The sequence below is a fragment of the Vulpes lagopus genome, chromosome 18 (genome assembly GCF_018345385.1).
Source record: "Vulpes lagopus strain Blue_001 chromosome 18, ASM1834538v1, whole genome shotgun sequence".
NCBI lineage: Eukaryota > Metazoa > Chordata > Mammalia > Carnivora > Canidae > Vulpes > Vulpes lagopus.
The window spans coordinates 45,735,244-45,759,174 of NC_054841.1; the positions used below are offsets into that span (position 1 = coordinate 45,735,244).

A 23,931-nucleotide genomic window follows, 5' to 3' on the forward strand; every position below is an offset into this window, starting at 1 on the left:
GTAGGCACAGCGAGAGGCAGAGACAGGCAGAGGGAGAAGCAGGCTCCCCACAGGGAGCCCTATGTGGGACTCATCCCCAGACCTGGAATCACACCCTGGGCAGACATTCAACCGCTGAGCCACCCAAGCATCCCTTAGCTAGTATTTCTCAAGATGATGGTTATGAGGCATTTAAGAGATTGTTGGATTGCCTAAAGTTTGAGAAATTTGGAAAGAGGTTTGAGTAGTAAGGGTGAAAACATGTGTTCTCCATTATGTAGCTTCCTTCCATTTCATGTTTCTTAAGGTCTAATCACTGGGTTTATCACCCCAGATAGCTACTTTACTTAAAACATTTTAACGCGCACCCCCCCCCCCCCCCCCCCCCCCCCCCCCCCCCCTGGCCCGGGCAGCCCAGGTGGCTCAGCAGTTTAGTGCTGCCTTCAGCCCAGGGAGTGATCCTGGAGACCTGGGGTCGAGTCCCATAACGGGCACCCTGCATGGAGCCTGCTTCTCCCTCTGCCTATGTCTCTGCCTCTTTCTCTCTGTGTGTCTCTCATGAATAAATAAGTAAAATCTTAAAAAAAAAAAAAAATCATCCTTTTTCCCCCCACTTAAATTGATTTATTTTAAATATAAAATTATATCAAAAGTATATGACATGAGTTTGATGTGCTTATTGTATTTTTTCAAATATATGTAAATACATAACTGAAGATAAAAGGCTTGGTCACAGTCCCCAGAAACCGATCTTATGTACTCCCATGGTATGCATACCACACTTTGGGAAATGTTGCTTAGATCTTGTGGGAAATCATAGACCCATGTGACGATCTGTAAAAACCATGGACTGCTGTCACAGAAAATCACTCGGTGTGGCATTCATATAAATCTGAGTGCTTCATTCTCAGGCCCTTTCCATCCTGTAGGATCCATTTCCAGCACTAAGTAAGAAGGAAGTCAGGAAGTTCTTTTATTTATCAAGGTCATGCCAGTGGTAAAAAAATTTCCTATCTTTCCAGGCCTGCAATTTTATAATTCTTAGTTTGTCTTCATTATAATAGTCAACTCTGTATCAGCATCTGTGCATTTTATTTCAAATTGTGGTGTCACCTCTCCTTTTTTATTATCTTGAATACTCATTTGCCATTGTTACAACTCTTACGAGGAACTTTAATTAGAATCTTTTCCAGGTAGAGTCTCTATTTTAATTATGTCATTAAAAAAAAAAACAGGAAAAAAAAAAAAACAGGAAATTAGGGCACCTAGGTGGCTCAGTTGTTGAGCGTCTACCTTCCGTTCAGGTCGTGATCCTGGGGTCCTGGGATGGATCCCCATATCAGGCTCCTTGCTCGGCAGGGAGCCTGCTTCTCCTTCTGCCTACTGTACCTCCTGGTGTGTGTATGTGCGCGTTCTCTCTCTCTCTCTCTCTCTCTCTCTAAGTAAATAAATGAAATAAAAAAAATAAATAATAGGAAATATGTTTTGTAAAGTAGGGATTGACATAGAGCAAGAAATAAATGGCCCTCTGCATGGTGATGGGTAAAAACATTGAGCCACCTGAGGACTCTTGCTAGGACACTATATTTAACATATTTTCAAAGGGGATGGGGATGGTAGAAATGAAAAGTTAATGGGGAAAAAAATCAGCAAAAATGTGCTGTTTAAATTGAGCCTACAGAGGGGAATTTGGGGCTGAGAAAAAAATGAGTTTGAAGTACATCACAAAAAGTTACTTGGTTTTGAGCCTAGAATAACTGGTACAAATTCTGAGAGCATAAGTGGAAACTGATTACGAGGGTGGGAAGACTGACTTTTTCCTCCATATTTTTAGTGACATTTTAAATGGATTTTAACCGTAATACATGTTAATTAAATAAATTGTGGCAGATAATAAAGCCTAAATATGTGTAATCCCAATGTCCTGCAACAAAGCAGTAGTCTCTTTCTTTATATTCTTGTATGTAATTTTTGAAAATTAGATTATTATACATGTGTTTTTACATATACTTTTTATTAAAAAGTAATATACAGTAAATTTTGAGTCATGAGTATACAATTCGATTAATTTTTATGAAATGAACACACACATGTAACCACTACTCTGATTAGGAAGTAGAAAGTAACAAGTTCCCAGAATCCCCCCCGCCCCCATTATGTCCTTTCCCAAGTGCCATTCCAACCCATTAAAGGTAATTACTTTCCTGACTTCAGTGTCGTGGATTTGTTTCATATGTTTGTTTAATGGATTCTTACACAGTTGACCCTTTTGAAAATTTGCCCTCTTTTGTTTGATATTCTGTTTCTGAGATTTATCCATACATTGCTGAAGCAGTAGTTTGTTTATTCGCACACTTCTGCTTCATCGGTGACTGTCATCATTTCTCTCTCTGGGGTACTATTTGGATTGGTTCCCAGTTTGGGGCTTCTGAGTAGTACAGCAGTGAAATTCATGTGTCTTTCGGTGCACATAAGTAAACATCTCTGATGGGTATGTACCAGTAGTAGAATTGCAAGGCTAGGGTCATGTGCATGTTCATTTTTCATGAATAGAAGTGCCAGACGTGTTTCTCAAATTACATTCAGTTTATACCAATATACATGCCTTTAGCAGTGCAGGGAAGGTCCAGTTGCTCCACATTGTCACCAACCCTTGGTATTGTCAGTCTTTTCACTTTTAGCCATTCTGCTGGATGAGTAGCGGCTCCCAGTGACATTTAATTAGCATCTTCTTGATGCTTTAATTGAGGTTTTTTGATGTTTATTGGCCCTTGAACATTTTTTTGTGATGTGCCTGAAACGTTGTGTCCATTTTCCTGCTGGGTTGTCTTTCTTCTTTTGCTTTATTAGGGGTTCTTTTATATTTTGGCTATGAGATGATGATGATGATGATTATTATTATTATTATTATTGAAATTACCTTTTTCCTTTCCTTTTTCTTCTTGATGGTTTATATTTTCACTTTAATTGGCATGTAAGGAACAGAGGTTTATGCCCACATTTGGGGACTGGGTGAAGAGCATGTGGGAATTCTTTATGCTTCTTTTAGAGCTTTTCTGTAAGTTTTGAAACCATCACAATAAAAAATTGAGGTAAAAAATATTCATTGATTTTTTTTTTTTTTTATATTCATTGATATTTGATAGGTGTTGATGTTTTTAAGTAATCTTTTAAATGTCATTTTCTTGTTGCTTGTATTAGAAATAGATTTTCACATATTGGTTTTTATCTAACAACCTTACTAAATTCATTTATTCTGCAACTTTGTGTGTTCTTCTGGATTTTTTGCCTACAGAATCATGTCCTCTGCAAATGGTGACAGTTTTGTTTATTGACTTTCTAAGCCTAATGCCTTTCGTCTTTTTTTTAAAAATTAAAAAAAAAATTTTTTGCTTTATTGCACTGATCAGGACCTCTAGTATAATTGGATAGAAAGGGTGATGGTGGACATCCTTGTTTCATTTCTAGTCTTAAGGGGGAAATGTAGTTTTTTATTTTTTTTCTTTTAGATAAGAAGTACTGAGGAACTTTCCTTCTGTTTCTTGTTTCTAGTGGGTATTGAATTTTATCAAATGCTTTTCCTCTCTTTAGATGGTGGTAATGTTTTGTTTTTCTTTCCTACTGTTATGTGGTTAAACCAACCTGGCATTACTGGAATAAGCCTCATTCAATGTGATAATAGCATTCCTTTTTATATGTAACTACTTTCTGTGTGTCAGTATATTGTGGAGTATTTTTCATCTGTATACTATGAGAGATTAGCTTATAACTTTTGTACATTCTGGAAAGTTAGAAAGTTATGGGCTTTTTTTTTTTTTTTTCTTCCTACATTTCTTTAGTAGAAAGTTAGAAAGTTATGGGCTTTTTTTTTTTTTTTCCTACATTTCTTTTGTTCCTAGGGGTTACAATAAGATCATTGTCATGTCTTAATCCCATAGAATTCAGTGGTAAAGCCATATAGCCATATGGGCCTTGCAGTTTCTTCATGAGAAGATTTTAAATTATAGATTCAAATTAAGTAGATATAGGTTATTCTGGTGTTTTTGTTACTTCTTGTGTTGGCTTTGGTAATTTCCCCTTATTTTTGTAGGAATTTGTCCATTTATTCGAAAATTTCAAATTCATTGCCAGAATTCTCTTAATATTGTGATATATTCTTAGTGTCTTTTTAATAACTGTAAAACTTTAAAAACTAATTTGTTGTATTGGTAATGTATACAGTATTGCTGCTTTTTCTCAATTATTGTAGCCAGGGCCCATTTAATTTTATTTTATTACCATTTTTTAATACATATTTTTTAAAAGTAATCTCTACCCCTAATTTAGAGGGCTCAAAGCCCCAAGATCAAGAATCAAGCTATACTGACTGAGCCAGCTAGGCATCCGTTAACTTTATTACTTGAGGTGTTTGGGTTTTTTTTTTTTTTTTTTCCTTTTTTTCACTGAACTAACAGCTTTATTGTTTGTTTTGTCACCTTACATTTTTTGGTTTTTGATTTCTCCTTTTGTCTTCATTATTCTCTTCTAGTTTCTTTGGGATTAAATTGCCATCCTTTTTATAATTTTTTTGAGGTGGAGACTTAGGTAATTTATTTTAAGTCTTACCTAATATATGCACTTGAGTGCTAACAATTTCTCTCCGATCATTTTAGTTTTATTTATATTTCATTTTACATCATATATTATCATTCACTTTGTAATATTTTTGAATTCCATTTTGTTTTAGAAGTATATTGCTTAATTTTTTAAGCATATATGCTTTTCTTAATCCTTTAAAATAGATTTCTTTCTTAATTTAACTGAGGCTAAATTCCTACACATTGTATACTTTTGGTGAATATCACCATATAAAATACAGGAATTTACACTTCTGATAGCAGATGAGAATTTCTAAATCTCAACTCCGACCAATACCCACTATTATCATTTTTTAGAAGTTCTTGCTAATTTGATAAGAGTGAATAACATATCTTTGTTTTAAGGTATAATTTTTAAAACTGCTGCTTCAATCATATTTTTTACTAACCTGTTTTTCCTTAATAAATTCCCTGTTCTGGGCAGCCTGGGTGGCTCAGCGGTTTAGTGCCGCCGTCTTCAGCCCGGGGTGTGATCCTGGGGGCTTGGGATTGAGTCCCACATCAGGCTCCCTGCATGGAGCCTGCTTCTCCCTCTGCCTGTGTCTCTCTGTGTGTCTCTTACTAATAAAATCTTTTTTAAAAATTAATAAAACTTTCTAAATAGAAAAGTGCACAGTTACATCTCCTTTCTAAAACCACAACTCTATTGGTTAAAGAAGACTCAGTGGTGGTTCTCATTAGGGATAATAAAGGTCTGAACTGATCTGTGGCAAAGGGATTCAAAGTGGAGAAGATTGGAAAGGGGCATCTGAAGGACTGGATAATTGAATATGTTATGTGAAGGAGAGAAGATGAGGCTCAGGTGTGCACTGTGGACAACTGGGTGACTAATGAGAATTTGGAAACCCAGAATGGCAAAGGAATCTGGAAGAATATGCTGAGACTGATGTTGTGCCTGAAGACCTTGCAGTCATCTGCCGGCAGTTATTAATATGGGTCTGATTCTTGCTCAACAGAGAAGAGAGGGTTAGAGAGTGAAAATTGGTAATCCTCTGAGCACAAGCCAGAACTGTAAAAGTTCAAGAAGGATTTGGATAAGTTAATCACTTTTACTTGCCCTTGGCTATAAGAGAACCTAGAAAAGCTTGGGGTTGTCAAGGTAGACTTCCTCAAAGGCAGCCATGTCATTTCCTCAAAGGAAGTCAAGTTATTCTGGGATACCTTTCTAGGTGTGTTGAATAAATAATTGGTCTAATCTAGAATGATCACTGTAGGATATGTTAAGCCCAGACAAATGCTGCCTACTATCAGGAAAGGAAATCCCATATTCTGTGATGTTTGCTTCAGTAGTCTTTATACATAGTTCATCATATGATTTGTTTTTGTTTTCTTTAATTTACCATTATCACTTTTCTAGCATATTTATTTCATGGTCTGTTATAACCTCTAGATTTCATATTTATGCAGACAGAACTAATTGCTGCTGACCTGTCAACCAGTTTATTCAGCTGTCCATCTCTTTCTCTCTCTATCCTAATTTTTATTTGATCCTTTATGTTTTCTTTTGAATACTAAATCTTTTAGGGTAGGTTTTTTGTTTGTTTGTTTGTTTGTTTGTTTGTTTGTTTTTAAGATTTTATACATTTGGAGCAGCCCGGGTGGCTCAGCGGGTTATTGCCACCTTCAGCCCAGGGCCTGATCCTGGGGACCTGGGATCGAGTCCCATGTCGGGCTCCCTGCATGGGGCCTGCTTCTCCCTCAGCCTGTGTCTCTGCCTCTCTATGTGTGTGTGTCTCATGAATGAATAAATAAAGTCTTTAAAAAAAAAAAGATTTTATACATTTATTTGAGAGAGAGAGCACACATAGAGGAATAGTTAGAGGGAGAAGTAGACTCCCTGCTGAGCAGAGAGCCCTATGAGGGGCTCGATCCCAGGAGCTGAGATCATGACCTGAGCTACCCAGGCATCCCATCTTTTTAAAAAGAACAGTTAGGGGCACCTGGGTGACTCAGTGGTTGAGTGTCTTCCTTTGGCTCAGGTCGGGATCCTGGGGTCCTGGGATTGAGTGCTGCATCAGGCTCCCGGAGGGGAGCTGCTTTTCCCTCTGCCTATGTCTCTGCCTCTCTGTGTCTTTCATGAATAAATAAAAGCTTTTAAAAAATAAATAAGATAAAAAGAACGGTGATTTGGGGGCACCTGGCTGGCTCAGTCGGGGAAGCATGCAGCTCTTCATCTCGGGATTGTGAATTCAAGCCCCCCATTGGATATACAGATTACTTTAAAACAAATGAACAAACAGACAAAAACACTGATTTCAGATGTTTTAACCAAGATTTTTTTATTTTCTCCTCATGAATCTGTGTGTGTCAAGATGGTAACCAAAATGCATGTGTTAATAATAAGTACATTTGTTTTTCCTTCCTGTGTATATTAGATGCATGGAATAATGTTAATTCTATACTTTTGGAATATTGAAAGTAGTTTTTAAATCCCCAATCCTGCCTTCTTGAAACCTTAAGCTTCTGAGCCTCCTGGTTACGGTAGGGTTCTCTTCTGATCATCTGGAAATAACCTGGAGAGTCACCTCCACCAACAGCTACTACTACAACAGTTCACAAGGTCATGTAAACCTTGGAGTAGTATAGCATAGAGTAGTTAAGAGAACATAGCTCCTGGATTTCACTCTGCTGCTTAAGTGCCCTGTAACCTCAGGCAGGTTTTTGTCAGCTTTCCAATTTCATAGGGCTCACAGAATATCCATAATAAAGGAGTTTAAGTTATTAAGCCCTGGAAATGGTGCCTAGCACAGTAGGAAAGCATTAAATAAATGTTAAAAGATCAGCTTTCTTTTTTATAGAATCTTGAACTGTGAAATTTGGTCAGAAATAGTTGTAGTGAAATTGAGATCTAAGCCATTTAATTTTTCTGAATGTTTTAGAAAAATCAGAAAATGTTTTAGAAAAATAGATATTTTCTTCATAGCTATTTTCTTCATGTGGTACAAAATAACACTCAAGATGGGCTATTTGGTCAAACTGTCTACTGTAGGTGTTTCTCACTGTTGGTTTTTGATTTGTCTTTGTCAGTTTTTGCCTGATGAATATTTGTCCAGGTACTGATAACTTGTTGGAGTCAAGTGCAGCCTTGAGTACTCCGTGTGAATAAAGCATTTCATTTCTGCAACCCAGAGAACCCAATATGTCACTTCTCTTCATTTCATTTAGTAAACTTGTCAATTAGCCACATTGGAAAAGTGATTTTTGATTAGTGCAATCAGTAAACATGGAATCTTTCCTGTGATTGCCATGCTGATTAGATAAATTGTCACTTGAAGAGCTGTTGGTGAAGCCTTGGTTTATATGGCCTTAGAGCTTTAGAAAACCGATAAGTTTTTAAAGACCAAAGGAAAAAATTAACTGTCATTTTTTTTCTCTCTCACTGGTACCTTTCTGAAGTGCAATTCACTACCTCGGAGTTTTTTTTCTCCCTCTCAATGGATCTTCTGTTAGAGCCATACAAATGAATGATAATAAGTTTGTTTTACCTTCTACTTCATTACTTATCAGCCAGGAAATATTTCTGCTTTATGAATACTTAAGGGTTATATATATTTCTCAGAGCCACATGAAGAGATTTGTTTAAAGTAGCCTTGAAGGTTTTATTTGATCTTTTTTATTTTTCTTTTATGGGTTGAAAGCAGGAGATACTTTAGTAATTGTATGACAGAGTTCTTACGTCATAGGAAATTTGCTTAAGTTTTAACAAAAAACTATAGTTTTTTGCATGTGCTAAGTTTATGTGAAAGCAGTTGTTCTGGAAGTGAGAAATAGTAAAAGTGAAATAGAATAGGAAGTATATGGCATACTAAAAATGATGGAAAAAGGAACTTTGCCATTCATCTAGGCACTTACAGGTATATAGACTATTGAGAAGGATTCCTTCTCTCCAAAGAAAGTATTTGTACTTAAAGAACTCTACATTCCAGTTCCACTTAGAAATATTGTTGTGCTTAATATAACATGTAGCGTATTTACTCTATCGAATATGTATTCCTGATGATGATAACTTTCCTCCATTTGTACTGACTGTTTCTAGGAGAAAATATACAAGATTTTTTTCTGTCTTTATGTTTTATGAACCATTAGGATGAGCATTTCTGAAGGTTTTTTTGATGTCAGTGTACCTTGTTATTAATCTTTGCTCGATTTTAAGGATTTTATTTATTTGAGAGTGAGCACGAGCAAGTGTGGGTGGCAAAGGGAGAAGCAGACTCCTCACTGAGCAGGGAGCCCGATGTAGGGCTCCATCCCAGGACCCTGGGATTATGACCTGAGCTGAAAGCAGCCACTTAACCAAATGAGCCATCCAGGTGCCTAATACTTCATTCAGTTTTAAATTTATCAGGGACCTGTGTGGAAGCTTCTCTAAGTACCATGAAGAGTTTGAATTCTGTGATAATATCATATAAAAAGAGCCACCATGAAACCAGAATCATGTAATTGAGTCTTCATGGTAAAAAGGATGACTACAGTGATTCTGGGACATGTGAAATACAGAGCTAGACAGGGTTCCAAGCGAAATCCATTGACTTTTGTTATATTAGCTAATTTTGAGTATGTAAGACACTAAAATAAAATACACTTCTGCTAACATTTTAACCAGTTCTCACAGAACTAACTTGTGTACAGTATCTTAATAGACCAGTGGACTTCCAAGTTTAATTAACAAAGTAATGATCAGAAAAAGTGGCCGGGAGCTTGATTTTATTTTCAGCAGATTGCTTTCTCATAAATGGTGATATGTTGAAAATCATATGTGTTGAGGCAAGTGTGTCTCATGTTTTTCCCTAGGAATAAACCACACAGATGATGATTACTGTTTTTGTAGGAATTTCTAGTTTTACCTCTCATGATTTCCTACAGACCTCCAAGGTCCGTAATAAGGATTAAGAAGCTATTCTGGGCCTGTTTGCTGTGGGTTGTGTGGTCATAAGCCTTGTGCATTCCCATTCAGGTTTGGAATATTTAATGACCACCATGAAAACTCCTCAGCAGTGTTCCTCAGTTTGACTACTACTAGTCTGGCTTTTAAGAATAGGTGCCACCTTTCCATTCAGAATGCATTTCTACATGAAAGTAATGGGGGTGAAGGCTTCCTGCTGTTTTCCCAGAGAAGCATCTATCGTGGGTTTGGCTGCTGGACACTTCATGCTGGCTGAGGGACAGTGGGCTATGGTTGTTCCCCCACTCCTGCCCTGGCCAAGGGTCATTGTCTTTTTATAAAACTGTCTTTAGGTGGCATTTGTCAGCCTTGTCAAGGTGGGAGGAACCCAGAACAGCAGTAGTGAGTTGTTGACACTGGAATCATGTGAACAGCTGGATCCTCTGCTTGTTCCATATTCTCCTTTGTGGGGTTTTCTTTTAAACACAATTCCAGGGCAGCCCTGGTGGCACAGCGGTTTAGCGCCGCCTGCAGCCTAGGGTGTGATCCTGGAGACCCTGGATCCAGTCCCAAGTCAGGCTCTCTGCATGGTGCCTACTTCTCCCTCTGCCTGCCTCTCTCTCTCTCTCTCTCTCTCTCTCTCTCTCTCTGTGTCTCTATGAATAAATAAGTAATCTTTAAAAAAAATAAACACAATTCCACTTTTCTTCCCCATCCCCCCTTTTATTTATTTATTTTAAGTGAGCCCAGATTGCATTTTTTTGGTTCCTAGCCAGAGATAAGCTTTCATTTCTTCTTCCTTTAAGAAAGTAATTTTGAAAAGCATGTTTCTAGTTTGTGTTTCCATTAAAATGTGAGCCTGAATACATTATGGTAAGCCTTGTTGTCCTTGGGTCTCGGGAGTCTGGAGGAGGTTACTGTCCTCACACAGTGAACTCATTAGACAACTCCTGGAACCAACTGTTTTAATTAGGTCACACATGGACCCTGCTGAAGGGTGGCCAAGGTGACTGCAAGCCTGGAGACTAGCGGAGTGGCAGTTGGTAACACGACCTGCTGAGCTGCTGAACGCCCGCCTGACCGGTGTTTGGGGCTGCTCCTTTCAACTCATTTCACGTGCGGGAGTAGCAGCCATTTAATTGTTTCTTGGAGTCAGATGTTGCCAGTTCAGCTTTGTGTTAGGGGAGGAGGTCTGACTCTCAGAAAACAGTAGAAAAGTGGGTGGTCCCTTTATTTGCATCTTTGTGGCATGTGTTGGAGAGATGTGTACACCCCATTTTGTTATATAGCTAGGTAAGCCAGGGTTCCTTCCAGTTTTTGTGCTTAGGAGGACATTCTCAGGATTTCTGTTAAAGATACTATTCACTCTGTTTGTATTTATGGAAAAAAACCTGAAATCCCTTTCTTCTGCACCGTGTTTATAAAAAAGTGAAAAATAGATACCTTTACATACTTACGCACACATACATAGGCAGTGAGAGAAATGTGCAAGTTTAATGACTAAGACTCCTAAAACTATGTTTCATTATCAAAGAAAAAATAATAATAAATTTACTGACCCTTTTGATTTTGTGTCTTTTTACATTTGCAGTTTCTGTAATTATGCTAACCAGTTACTTGGTTTGTATTCTGTCTCAGACTTTTTTTTCCAAAAATTTATAATTATAAAAATATATGGGTAAGTCGAATACTGATTACCTCTTAATTGGATTGTGGAGTGTTTTTGGTGTTGAATTGTATCAGTTCTTTATGTATTTTGGATACTAACCCTCTTATCAGGTAAGTCATTTGCAAAGATCTTGTCCCATTCTGTAGGTTTTCTTTTAGTTTTGATTGTTTCCTTCACTCTGCAGAAACTTTCTATTTTGATGTGGTCCTAATTTATTTTTGCTTTTGTTTCCCTTTCCTCGGGAGAACTATCTAGAAAAAAGTTATTTCCTATGTCAAATTACTGCCCATGCCTCTTCTAGGATTTTTATAGTTACGATTACTTCTTAAAATCTGTTAACCTCTTTATTTTCCAGATATGAGGCCCCAGGATTCCTGGCGGGGTCCTCCTCCCCTTTTCCAGCAGCAAAGGTTTGACAGGTAATATTAAAGCAAACATGACTTCTAAATATTTTTGCACATTTACATTTGAGGTTTGAGCTTTCTCTCCATGGTTTGAAATGTACTTTCTTCCCTCTAAGCAGTTTCTGTTGTGCTTGTCCTTTAGGAAAATAGAGGCCTAACACACTGAATTAAAAGACTCCTATTTATATACTTTCCCACTTTCCTTGGTCCTTGGCCTTTATTTTATTGAATGTTTTAAGGTACCCTGAAAAATGCAGCAGAGAGAGCTTAAAATTGTATTAGGTTTTGGTCAGGCTAAACAAATTTCTTTTTAGAAGACTTGTGCAGCTTAATGAGGCATAACTAATGGTGTTCCACTTTTATCATTTCTGTGCGAACACCACAGCATTAGTACAGACCAACCATTGATTCTTGCTACAAACCTCTTGAAGTCCTAATCAGCTTCTTTGGTACAACTTTTTCAGGGCTGACAAGCCTATTGTAGGGCAGTGTCACTGTAGGTCAGTAGTTATTAGTTGCCACTGAAAACAGTTTCTTTAACTACTTAAGACTGAGCTGAATTAAACGCAGAAGGGACTCAGAAGAGGATTATGGGATCTGCAGTCTAATAAGTACTGGGGACTAGGAAGAGTGTGACATGGTTTAATAACGAGGGATGTTTGACTTGTGTTCTTCCATTGATAAGTTGTATGCTCCTAAGTCAGGTGGTCTCTACATGACAAGACAGCTAGGCATGTTATGAATAATTATATTAACATCTATAGAATAATTTTTTACAGGGCAACTTTCAGTTCTTTCGTTTTATGCTGTTTGCCAGCATCAGTAAATGCTGAAACCCAATTAACTCATAGTAAGGCTTCCCTCTTTGCCTTCGCGATTCTGATCTGTTTTGTTCCCCCTGCCTTTTTTACCATTTTAGCAATCTGATCTTTTCACATTTGAAGTGAATAAAAGTGTTATGAACAGAGTTATAAACGTTGCTCCCCTTTTAAGAATACTTTGTGAGATCCCAAACTTAATTTCATGATTTTCTTCAAGAAGATAAAAGAAATCATGTTACTCAATTGTTTATTAATAGTATCAACTGCTTAGTGCAGACTGCTTTTTAAATTTAAGATGACTGATACAATGCCTGTATTTGTTTTGTACTCAGTATAAGTGCTCTGAGCACACCACGTGCACTGCTTCCACATCCTTAGGATAGGAACATTTTCAAACAAATTAAGAAAGGAGTAAGGGGTAAATTTTTCTTAAATTACAAATTATCACATTGGAACTAATCTCATTTTCAATAACTTTCTTTCTGCATCAAGTTTGTTGAGTTTGATTTTCAGTTTCCCTACTTTTTTGCTTGCTTTTTTCCTGTATTGTTAATAATCACTCACATTCCAGTCTGCCTACAAAGTGTCAGCCCTGTGGGCAAACATGCCTTTAGAAACATGACTTCATTTATCCTCCTAGCAACCCTCAGAAGTAGATGTTGTTTTTACTGATGAGGAAACTTAGGCACACAGCAGTCTGGCAGTTTGCATACATTAATCTTTTGTACCATTTTTTATTAAGCTTTCCCTTGAACAAACTTCACTCATCAGAACACTTACCTGAGCATAATATTAGAGCAAAGCTGCAGGGAATTAGAGGAAGTAAAGGTTCTCCTTCCACTTCGGAGGCACTATCTACATTCCCAGCGGCTTTCCTTCCCTCTACATACTAAGATATTTCCTATGATCATCACCGTTATCTTGATTTCCATCGGGTTTTTGTTCTTCTGCCCTTGCCAAGTACTTGTACTATTCCTGACTGCCTCTGTGAACTCAGCAGGTTAGGGACAAGGTTTGTGAGGCATTCATTTTTGGTTTAATTTTAGTCAGAAAGTTGAAATCATACCTTAAAACCAAAGTTAAATGTGAGCCTAAGAGAATTCTTAGACTGTGGTCATTTAAGAAACATACCATTTATTCATAAATAAAACAAAGTTTGAATCCAGCCATCCTAAACTTGTTCATTAGCCTCTTAACAGATACACAGACTGAGAAGTGCACCTAACCATTCTGACTGCACAAGGTGTAGAGGAGAAAATACAAACTGGTAGTCACTTTGACTTTGCTAAGATGTCACTAGTAAGTAGTAGAATTCTTACTGGGGCCAGTTTACTGATCCTTATTATTAGTTCAGTACTTAGTCTGCTGCTGTGTTTGGTTGAGAACCCTACTAGAAAAGAAAATGTTGAGTGTACTTTTTTTTCCCCTGAAATACACTTGTTTCCTACTTTGAGATATTATCTGTAATCCATATGTTCATTTCACTTAAAAATACAACAGGGCTCCTGGGTGGCTCAGTAGGTTAAGCATCTGACTCGATTTCGGCTCAGGTCATGATCTTAGTTGGCACTGAGCCTGGGTAGGACTCCGAGCTCAGCAGAGAGTCTGCTTGGGATTTCTCTCTCCCTTTCTCTCTACCCCTATCCACCACCCCCCATGCTCTATTTTTCTCTTTTAAATAAATAAAATATTTTTTTTTTTAAATAATAAAACAGACACACCTGTCCTTACCTTCCCACACAGAGACAAGCCACTGTGAACTGAGTAAATGGTAAACAGCATTTGAGTACTGCCCTGTTTTCCATATAATTCTTGCCAGTGGGAGCTTGCTTCTCTTTCTGGCCTTATCCAAGGTGGCCATTTAGTTTTTAACTTAGTGCCATAAAGCTTAGTTAGTCATGGAACATCTTTAAGAACTGCCATATATATAAAGTTAAAATATCCAAATTGGTAGTAGTTACTTCACAATGCCCACTACTTTCTAAAACAGAACTTTAGAAACTTAAGAATATTGTTGCCGTAGACAAAAACCAAAAAACAGACATAAGTATAGAGGACAAACTGCTGATTACCAGAAGGGAGGCAGGTGGAGGATGGGTGAAAGAAGTGATGGGGATTAAGGCACTCAGTTGTCACGATGAGCACCAAGTGATGTATGGAATTGTTGAATCTCACTATATTGTACACCTAAAACTAATATAACACCGTGTGTTAACTATACTGGAATTAAAATTTAAAAAAAAAAACAAAACAATGTTGACAATAGTGTAAAAAAACATATGCGAAAAAAAAAAAAAAAAACATATGCGTGTATAGTTGCCTCAATAGGTAAGCTACTAATTTCAAGAAGTTAAAATGTGTCAACCTCAGTACTTCATACCTGGTTTAAAGTATATTTTTGAAGACAAATTGTAACTATTTGCAAATTAATAGTATAAAAATATGGTGAATTTGTGGAAAAGATGGTACTCTGCCAGTAAAAAGCAAAAGGGGATAGTACTTGTCCCTATTAGCATTTTTTCTATTTAATTTCAATTAAATTGTTTTTATAGGGATCCCTGGGTGGCGCAGCAGTTTGGTGCCTGCCTTTGGCCCAGGGCGCGATCCTGGAGACCCGGGATCGAATCCCACATCGGGCTCCCGGTGCATGGAGCCTGCTTCTCCCTCTGCCTGTGTCTCTGCCTCTGTGTGTGTGTGTGTGTGTGTGTGTGTGACTATCATAAATAAATTTTTAAAAAAAATTTAAAAAAAATGTTTTTATAAAAATTATCTTAGTTAAAAACATTTTTAAGTATTTCTAACAAAAAGAGGACTTTGTGTTTTTAAATTGTGGCTTTGTTTCTAACCTATTTTTAGAATATAAAATAATGTAAAATTGCATTTATAATATATATCGTCCATACCAGCAGATTTTCCATAAGCTCAGTTGAGTGAGTTTGATCATCGCAGAATTGAAAATAAAAATTGATTACAGTTAACACAATGTGAATTGCATTTTTGGCGTATGAGTTTTCCATTAACGGTCCAGTTTTGATGAGCCTCTTTGGTTACAGTACAAAACATTAACCCCTCACTTGTGCAGAGACCGGAAGAGAACATTCCTATTTCTCTGCGTAACTGGTTTTGTTAAAGAGATGAGACACTCTTGCTAAAATAAAGGGGCAAGCTCCAAATGAAGGCTAGGGGAGTGGGAGGGTAGAGAGGATGGATTCAGGTTTGAATAGCTATGAGAAGAATGCATTACCCAATGAGCCCAACATCAAGCTGTTCCCCACAATACCTGGGAAATGAAATTCATACACCTGTGTTGTTATAGTTAATACTATTCAGTGCTTTAGCAATTTTAAAGTTCTATAATTTCTCCTAAAATCTGTAATGGCCCCCAAAGCATCTAGTATTAAAATATATCAGAAAAGTTTGCTTGTATTTATTCTTTATAGTGAGTATTCTATAAAATAGAAGATGAGGAAAATGCCTTGAGAAAATTGTGTATTGAATGGTGATTGCCTTTAGAAGGTATATCTTGGCTACATTGTTTATGTGACAGTTTTACATTATGATTTAATACATCATACCTGTTGCTTTGTATCTGCAAAGTTAAAATAGGCACTTGAAGACAATTAAAACATTTCTTTTGACTAGTAATCCAGGCTGGCAAACTGGGTTATAATAGCTGTTGAATCTGTGTTCCCATGTAAACTGTATACCAAATGCCAGTCAGCCCATGCCAATTAGTGCTCATGTTGCTAGGTCACCGTGGTCAATTGAAAGCTGCATCAATAGAACTTGAAAAGGTTTCCTCCCGATCAGACCTTCTGACATATTGAGCAGAATAATGGATGGGAAAAAAACAGCCAAGTCCCCTACCCTAGATTCAAAATTCTGAGCAGTAAGAATTCATTTGCAACCTGCAATTAACTAGAAAGAATGGATTCCAAGAACGAGTCTAGACATTTTTAAAAATAAAGCCCATTTTCCTGTCTTATATATGTTTACTCTTTGGATAGCATCTTAAATGTAACCAACATGATGATCTTGGGTCCAAATCATTTAAGTGACCAAAAAGGAAATTTCACAGTTCAAAGTGAATAAAATATTTTAAGTCCTACCTTTCTGACTCAATTGAGTGTAGATCCCTCTTGTAAAATTGCTGATATTTTATGAAACATGTGAGATAACATCAAATATGAGCATAAAGGTCACTCTGATTCTATCTGTCCCTTTGACAAATGCAAATTGGATGGTCCTAAGAGTTGGAGGTGATGCCAGCCAGTTTGAGACTGAGCTATGTAACAAGTTTGATATATAACGCAGATATAATACTTCTCCACAGAGGCGTTGGGGCTGAACCTCTGCTGCCATGGAACCGGATGCTCCAAACCCAGAATGCAGCCTTCCAGCCAAACCAATACCAGATGCTAGCTGGACCTGGCGGGTATCTACCCAGACGTGATGATCGTGGAGGGAGACAGGTGATACCGTGTGGGCTATGGGATGAAAAGCATGCTACTCACTTGATACTTAGCCATGCCTCTTGGGACACCATATTTTCTTAACATTTCTGGATAAGATACTGATAGAGTAGCTCAGCTAAACTTGGGCCCCTCATTTAAAAATGTAAATAGAGTAAGTATCTACTTTACTACATCTTTTATACCCTGAAGATGCTTAAGATTTTCCAGCCCCACAGCCCAATGAGTAGCAGCAATCAGTGATATTTAGCACAGATAGAGTCATCTGCCAGAAAACACATTTTTATCCTTTAAGAGTGGTGTTCTTTGTTTTAGTAGAAACTAGATTTCATAATAGATGATAATTTTCTATAAGCTGAAAGTAAGAACCTACCCTTTCAGCTGTTACCTTTATTCATCTTAGAAGTCTAGGATGAGTGTCTTGGGTATATTTGAGTGGCTTGGCGGTTAGGCGTCTGCCTTTGGCTGGGGGTGTGATTCTGGAGTCCTGGAATCGCATCTCACATTGGGCTCCCTGCATGGAGCCTGCTTCTCCCTCTGCCTATGTCTCTACATCTCTCTCTGTGTCTCTCATGAATAAATAAATGAAATCTTAAAAAAAAAAAAAAAAAGAAGAAGAAGAAGAATTAGAAGTCTCCTGTCTTGATTCATCTGTGATACTCCTTTTCACGGAAAAAAAAAAATCCTTTTTAGCTAAATTTAAATAGCTGTACATTGACTATAATAATTCCTAGACAAATTTATTTGGTATGTGTAAGCTTCATTTCTTTCTCTATAAAGTATCCAGTTTTAGCAGAATTTAAGCCAGAGTTCTACTTGCCTTGGTGTGTTTGTCCCCCAGCCATTTGACACCCTGGCCAGTATTTACATGCTGTGCAATCAAATCCCTGCCACAGAACAGGGGCAGAATGCTGTGATGTATTGTGTGTGGTGTTCATGGAGTTTAGCACCTGCGGTGCTGTGAAGTGGTTTTAAAATTGCTTACCTGGTTGCCTTTTGTAGTGCTTTGAATATTAGTTTTCTTATGCAGGTTCTTGCCATGTGTCCCTTTGTATAAGACCTCTCTTTTGATAGCTTAGGAAAATCTGGGGGTTTTTTACACTTCTTTATGTATATTCTTATAAGACTCTTCACTTCACAAGAAAATAATCATTTTAATTGTCTTTTGAGAATTTTGTTACAATTCTTTAAAATCTGTTCATAGCATTTTACTTTAAATTACTGGCAGTGCCAGATGTCCTAAAATCTTATCACTAGTTTGAGACTTTATGCTGTGGAGTCAATAGATGATAGTAGGCAGCCAACATAATGAATATTTTTGAAAGAGGGACATACTTAAAATTAGAAGAAACCCTGGAGAATCTTTAGTCCAATCACCTCATTTACTAAGTCATAAACCCGCAACCCTGAGGCGCCTGCACTTGGGCAGCAGAGCTGGGGCCTGGCTGTCCAGCCTTTCTGAGCCCAGTGCATCCTGTTTTTCATCTCCTTCAGAGGTCTTCCCTGTAAGGAACTCTCTGCTGTTATAGCAATAAAATCATTATTCACTTAGAAGACAGAAACCAATTGGCAAATTTGTCATTCTTTTACATTTCTTTTTCTCAGTCTTTTTCACAGAGATGCTTATTATTAAATCACAGGTTTTGAAGCACTCTTGCAAAAGTTCATTGTTAAAAAACAATGTAATTATGACTTCACTATATTTAGTGAAGTTTCTGTGACTAAAAAAAGGCTTTGAGGTTCTATATCTACTCATTATAATTTGAACTACTGAATGACACTATGGGGGTGGGCTGTGGAGTGGGAGCCTATTTCAGAATCCTAGAGGCCTGGAAAGGTTAACTTATTTGTAAGCCTATTATGAATGTTATGTAATAATAATCTGTACTCAATGCTCTTCTATTTATACCTAAGCAAACCAAAAAAAAAAAAAAAAATCTCTAAAATTAATAGTTCATTAGGCCTCAACTGACTTCAGCAAGCTCTTGCCTAGGTGAAGCAAAAATGACTTTTCTAAGTGTAATATGTCTAAAGATGATGTGGGCATCTTACCACAGTGTGATTTGTATTACTGCCAGGGATGGCAGAGAAGATTGAGAACACTAGTCTTTCACACAGAGCACTTAACTATATAATTCATTTGTGTGCATTTTAAGGACTTTCTTAAGGGCCGGTTATGGCTGCTTTGGGCAGTGAGCTTTGTATAAAAAGTGAGGGCCTACAGCACCTACTTGTGAGAGGCCTTCCATGTGATGTACTTTTAAGACATATTTAGCTTCTATATGGTGTGTTTTTCCAGAGGGGTGTAAAATTAATTTATTTCTTTGCAGGGTGTGTTAATCCAGAAAATAAACTCTTGCTTGTGCTTATTTTCAGGGATATCCCAGAGAAGGAAGGAAATACCCATTGCCACCACCCTCAGGAAGATACAGTTGGAATTAGGCTTTTGTAAAGCTTTCCCAAATCCTTTCATCGTTCTACAATTTTATGCTATTTGTGGAAAGATTTCTTTCTCAAGTAGTAGTTTTTATTAATAAAACTACAATACTTTGTGTATTTCTTTTAACTGTGTATATTTCTACTGACCTGATCTCACTGTTCATGTTGCTTTCCAAAGATGTGTGTTGCATAATACAGTGGATCTGAATTTATTATTATTTGTAAAAACACATTTGATGGAATAGGAATACTGGTTTTTCATTATGGTTAAAATCAAACCAGCTGTGGATTTTAAAACACAGTGTATTCTAGATCATCTAAGATCCATGCTGATTTTTAACGCACAAGAATTAAGTGTGAACTCTTGAGCTGGAACCCTCAGCCAACTAGAGTATATATTATTCAGTATTTCTTGGAAACATTTCATTAATGTACTTGTCTTATGGAAATTTCTGGACTTTAGTAAAAAAAAAAAAAAAACTGAAACTGGTCTCGTGTCCTTATTCTCTTATAATATTTTAACATTGAAAATCTTAGTCATATGAGGGTTTTTTTAAGTCACTTTTTCAGAAAACAGTTCATTTCCACAATTAGGTGTCAGAAGAAGATCAATGAAGAAGCAAGACAGCCCAACAAACTCCTCTATTAATTAGTATGTCAGCTGCTGATTTGGCTAACTATATAATCCATTCTGTAAGAATAAGTTATTTACATTTTATAAATTTCATATAGACTTGTGCTAAAACAAGTTTTAAGGACTTGTTTTAAACCTTGAAGAAATGGTGACAAGTTTAATTTGTAATTAGCCAGTGCTCCTTAGCATATTTTTTGCATTATTTCATAATAATTTCAGTTTGTACTCATTTTTCTTCTTGCTACTCAGCACTCCTTAAATTTATGCTTGCAGTTCACACGTGGCACTTCCATATGCATTTTCATTTGTTTACCACAACAAACTTACACATGGGTAAAGACTTGCTTTGTTTCCATTTGTCTAGCTTAGCCTAAAATGGTAAAATAAGTTTTCTCTTCGACCTGACTTCGGACATTTTTGCTTTAATATTTCAACTAAGGCACACTTGTTAATCTTAGCCTATGCAGGAAAAAGGCCACCTTAACCTTGAATAGGAAGGTATTTGGAAGCTATTGAGTTCTTTGCTGGTGATGGGTGAATAGAGTAGGGTCCTTTATTGTTGAGACAAAGCGTCTCTCCTCTGGGAATTACCACCACCACCATTATAACCTTCACAATAGATTAAAGTGATAACACCTTCTGTTAAACTTCTCTATCTTCCAAATATTACAAATGAATAACCATCTAAATCAAGGATTGCATATTCCAAAGGAGTCTATATAAATCTTACCATCTATAGCCTCATAGGTACCCCAAGCCCATGCTTTCACAAAACCTGTGAAACTAAAGATTTTTAGTTTTCATTTAAGTGTGTGTATCATGAGTATGCCTATAAAATAATTGTTTTTGCTTTGCCCTTTTACAGTTACATGTAACGGTTTAATTTGAAAATGAATGTTTGGTGTTTTTAAGACATCTACGCTAGAAGCTCGATGGAAAAGCTGTGCAGCTGTGCGGGCTAGCCACCCCCTTACCTGGTGGGGTGCCCTGCAGGACACCTGCCAGTTAGCTGAACCCTCACTTCCGGGCCTGCTCCATTCTTTGCTGCCTCCTCTTGCTGCTTACTCTTTCTCCCTCTCCTAACTTGTTCCCATCTCTGAATCTGCCAGAAAAATGCCCTATTTCAAGTAAACGCTTTTTAGAACTTCAAATGTATTTAAAACTGAACATTCCCTCCGATTTCGGGTGTAAGAACAGTTAGCCAAATTTAAAGAATCACATTATCTTTAAGTAGGACACAGGTTTTCAGGGTCTCATTAAAGATGCTTAAAAATCTCAGCACATGAAACAGTGACTTTATTGTGACTCTAAGGGCTCTTAATGAGCAGTTGTCTTTAAAGATCAAATGAGGTAATGCACGTTAAAATACAAAGCCATCTACAAGCTATTAGACTGCCATTTGGCGTTGCAAAAGCAAATTGGGTGTAATGAGCGATGTTAATTTTCGTGCGAGGGCGCGGGACGCCTGGGCTGGCCGGAATGGGGCTGAGGGCTCCGACCTCCGGTTTTCCGCGGGGCGTTGGAGGTCGGGCTCACGTCGGACCGAGGCGAGGGGCCCCGAGGCGAGGCGAGGCGAGGCGACGGCGCAGCCGGGCCGGACAGTGCGGCGCCCGGGGACTGCGGGCGGGACGCGGCGGGGATCGACGGGTCGCTTCTCCCGGGCAGAGCGCAGCCCGGCTCCCCCCCCCCCCAGCCTCTCTGGGCGCTCGCCGCCCGCGCGCCGCCGTCCTCCCGCCCGGCAGCCCCGGCAGCCCCGGCAGCCCCGGCAGCCCCGGCAGCGGCCGGCGTGGAGCAGGGGCCGCAGGAAAGGTCAAGCCCCCACCCCCGCGGTGCGCTTCGTGTGTCGCCGCCGCCGCCGGTCCAGCGCGGCTGCCACAGCAGCAGCCTCGGGTGCGGGAGTGGCGCCGGGCTTCCCCACCTGCTCGTCTTCCCGTCTCAGCTCCCTGGCCCAGGACAAACCCCGCGCTGGTGACGGGTGAATAGAGTAGGGTCCTCGGAAGGGGCTTCCGAGGGGGCGGCGTGAAGGTCTCAGTCCGGACCTGACCGAATTTAGCTAAGCTTAGAAACCTAAAGCGCAGACACCGAAGAGTCAGCCGGGACTCGGCACCCCGGGCCGCAGAGAGCCGCCGGGCTCGGTCCGCCCGCAGCGTCGTGGACCGGCCCCCGCCACACTGTTCCTGTCTCACCAGCACAAAGGTCCGCGAACAATAAAGTAGCAAACCACCATTCTCGGCGGATTTTTCCTCTACTCGTGACAAAGTTAACCGCTTGTGTTGCTTATTTCGGGATTTCGTATTTATGGAACACGCTTTTTTTTTTTTTTTTTTTTTTTTTATGAAATGGGAATAGAGCCATTCACTACTGCAAAATAGCACAACTTAGAGCTAGGCAGTAATAGTGGTTAAACCTTTATTAGAAGTCACCTAAACAATGCCTGAAATAAAGGTTACAAGAGATTAAAAAAATAAAATAAAAGGCATTTCATTCCATTTCGGGTACACATTTCATTCAATTGCAGATAAACAAACATCTAAAACAAAAAACAATGCAACCAAAAAACCTCTCCCAGAAGCTTCCACTACACCTCCCAACTTAAAAATAATAAAAGGGATCTTGAAATCAGAGTTATCTCAATACTTACTAGGTAGAGCAAATTCCTGATGAGATGTGGATGCAGTGCCTGTCTGCCATTTCCTCTGAATCTTCTCCAGATGCTCACCAAGTCTCAGTACCAGCAGTAAGAGGTTATTTAATGGTTGTGGTTTTTCTTTTTTTTTTTCTTTTTTTAAGTAAATTGTGTCCTAGTTCCCTATCTCATTGGGTTTCGGCATGGCAAATAGCATCATTTAAAAAAAAATGGACTGAAATGGTTAAAATACAGTTGTTTATCCACATGTCAGTATTATGTTGACTAGTTGGGCAATATCATTCATGCTTTGAATATCTGAAAATTTGTATTGCCACAACATAATGCATTATTTTATGCACAAATTCATATCTAAAAACATAGTCGATGTGTCTTTATGTGATTATGGTTCACAGATTTATTCCAAAAGTCTTTCTAAATCATCAGTATTCAATGCAGCTAACAAAGCCACTCTTTTGAAGGTGCTTGCATTTAGTGAACAGGATTGAGTCTCTGATTTGCTTTAAATTAAAACAATCAATAGCAGAATGGAGTTTGGACACAACATCTGTATTGATAAAAGTCTGATTGACAACTTGTTTGGACCATTAGGTTTTAATTCTAAGCAGTCTTAAATAGAAAACCAGGTTACACCCTCCATGGTTCCATATACATAACACCATTCCTGTGTCCTCAACATTGCACACTGCCACACACTTCCAATTTATACCCCAACACAGACTACAGAGTACCTGCAATCTCTGCTGTTCCTCTCTGCAACTTTGATTCTGGGTTGTTTCTGTGCCTCAACTGGAAGAGATAACCTTGTCATACAACCCCAAAACATTTGGGAAAATACCACTTCTGCAGTTAGCATTTCTGGAACTCCGTTTTGCTGTGGTCTCTGCTAAACTTTGAGAGGGCTTTGTTCCACTCAGACTCTGCCTCAGCCCTCCCTCTTGGTTGTGAAGACACTTGTCCTCCTCTTCAGTTAATGAGTTTCACCTAGTCTGGCCATTTGTGTTTTTATAAAAGATCTGCAAAGCACTAATTGCAAGAGAAGAAAAAAAAAAAAGCCCTTACTTTGCATTAATCAGAATGTGGAATTCAACAGTAAAATCATTTTCTATTTCAATGTTTCAAGAAACAAACTTTATCCTAACTTTGGGATGTGCACACATAAACTCAGTGCATTTCTGGGTGTAGAATGTTAAGTTGTCTGCAGCGAACACTTCTAGCAGGGGTTCCTTTACTACTTAAAGGAATGCTGGAAGGAAAAAGATATGCCTACAAGTAAATATGCTTTCAGAAGATATTGCATAAAGCTCTTTTTTCTTTATGATCTTTTTGATACCGAGTTCACTTAGT

The 23,931-nt window shown here is 38.2% G+C and overlaps 1 protein-coding gene across 1 annotated transcript in view; it reads left to right on the plus strand.

The window, feature by feature from the left end:
• Nucleotides 1-19,789, plus strand: part of XRN2 (5'-3' exoribonuclease 2) — an 85,820-nt gene extending 66,031 nt beyond the window's left edge. Inside the window, exons 28-30 of the mRNA XM_041732712.1 lie at nt 11,523-11,586; nt 16,726-16,864; nt 19,241-19,789. Coding sequence (XP_041588646.1) covers nt 11,523-11,586; nt 16,726-16,864; nt 19,241-19,306 — 269 coding nt within the window. The 3' untranslated portion in view covers nt 19,307-19,789. The remainder of the gene's footprint in view (nt 1-11,522; nt 11,587-16,725; nt 16,865-19,240) is intronic.
• The last annotated feature ends 4,142 nt before the right edge of the window (nt 19,790-23,931 follow it).